Source organism: Propithecus coquereli, unplaced genomic scaffold (genome assembly GCF_000956105.1).
Source record: "Propithecus coquereli isolate 6110/MARCELLA unplaced genomic scaffold, Pcoq_1.0 Scaffold63, whole genome shotgun sequence".
Classification (NCBI taxonomy): Eukaryota; Metazoa; Chordata; class Mammalia; order Primates; family Indriidae; genus Propithecus; species Propithecus coquereli.
The window spans coordinates 9,504,549-9,506,300 of NW_012152285.1; the positions used below are offsets into that span (position 1 = coordinate 9,504,549).

At 36.3% G+C, this 1,752-nt stretch overlaps 1 protein-coding gene across 1 annotated transcript in view; it reads left to right on the plus strand.

The window, feature by feature from the left end:
* Positions 1–1,752, plus strand: part of TBC1D12 (TBC1 domain family, member 12) — a 154,335-nt gene that overhangs the window by 151,357 nt on the left and 1,226 nt on the right. The window contains exon 9 of the mRNA XM_012659668.1: positions 1,277–1,535. Within this exon, the coding sequence (XP_012515122.1) occupies positions 1,277–1,535 (259 nt within the window). The remainder of the gene's footprint in view (positions 1–1,276; positions 1,536–1,752) is intronic.

Here is a 1,752-nt window from a genome sequence, read left to right on the forward strand (position 1 = left end):
AAGTGTGAACATAGGCATATCAAGATCACAATTTATATTAGAAGACAAGATGAAACTAATAATGAGTGAATACTGTGTACTAGAAACTGTGCCTAGGCACTCCTCATACCTTTTCTCATTTTGAACAGTGAGTTAGTATTCTCTGTGCTACCAGAAGTTTGCTTTTCGTTATACAATTAAAATGTGTTTATAATTTAAGAAATAAAAATGGACTTTTGTTTCACTGCCTCTGTTGAGCTTGTTATATACAAACCCCAGAATCATTTTCGTAAGATAGGAATAAATAAGTGGCAATGCTAAAGGGTGTTTTTTTTTTTTTTTTTGTGGGAGAGCTTTTAGTTCCATCAAATTCCATCAGCTCTACCTCAAATAAACACACAATCAGTGTAAAAAACTGTACTTTCTTTGCCAAGGCAACTTCAAGACAAGTCCTCTAGCACCTATTCTCCCCACTTCCCCAACCAGAATGCCTCCCAAAGCACCGCTGGATAAAGAATTAAATGGTCGGGTGGAGGGGGCAAGGGCATCATACGTAACCTAATCATCTGTACCCCCATAATATGCTGAAATAAAAAAAAAAAGAATTACATGGTCAGAGATTGTCAGAAAGGATGGGAAAAATCATTTTGATGATTCTCTTGGAAAGTATACATGCTTCTAAAGAAGTAGTAAGTAAAGCTTGGTGGAGGGGAAAAAAAAACAAAACAATGGATGTTTATGGAAGGGGAAGAGAAAAGAGAGGTCAGACTTTATGTGTTTATATTAGATTACTAAAAGATGGTATTTGGGTTCTTTATACAGTAAGTAACTTTTATTAAGCATTTCTTATGTGCCAAAGACTGTTCTAAACACTTTACATTTATTAACTCCATTAATTTTCAAAACAATCCTGAGAGCTAGGTGGTATTATTATCTTTAGTTGACTAATGAAGAAACTGAGGCACAGTTGGGATAAATATCTTGCTCAAGGTAACATAACCAATAAGTGGCAAATTCAAACTCAGGCATTCTGGTTTCAGAGCCCATACCCTTAATTACTAGGTTGTTCTACCACTTTAGTTTGTATTAGGTGTTTCCTCTACATAAGGTTGTAAATTCACATAATTTTGTTATTTATTACTTAGTTTCTCAGTACACAAGCTTGAGGGAAGAAGCCATGTTCTATTTGCCTTTTTAATCTCTAACTAAGCACTGTTCTTTTTCTATAGAGATGCTTACTGAGTGAATGAATCAATGAATGAAAAACTTCAATGACCATTTTCCTCCCTAATTTTAGGATTTTCACACTGTATAGCAAATCACTACCACTTGATCTGGCCTGTCGAGTCTGGGATGTATTTTGCAGAGATGGGGAAGAATTTTTATTTAGGACTGGATTAGGAATCCTCCGATTATATGAAGATATTCTCCTACAGATGGACTTCATCCATATAGCACAGTTTCTAACTAAATTGCCAGAAGATATCACATCAGAAAAGCTGTTCAGCTGTATTGCAGCCATTCAAATGCAGAATAGCACCAAAAAATGGACTCAGGTAGAGTGACATTTTCCTATTACTAATAGATGTATTAAAATAATTAGTTGCTTAGCCAGGCATCATGGCGTGCACCTGTAGTCCCAGCAACTTGTGAGGTTGAGGCGGGAGGATTGCTTGAGCCCAGGAGTTGGAGGTTGCAGTGAGCTATCATGATGCCACTGCACTCTACCTGGGGTGACAGAGTAAGACTCTGTCTCAAAAAAAAAAAAAAAAA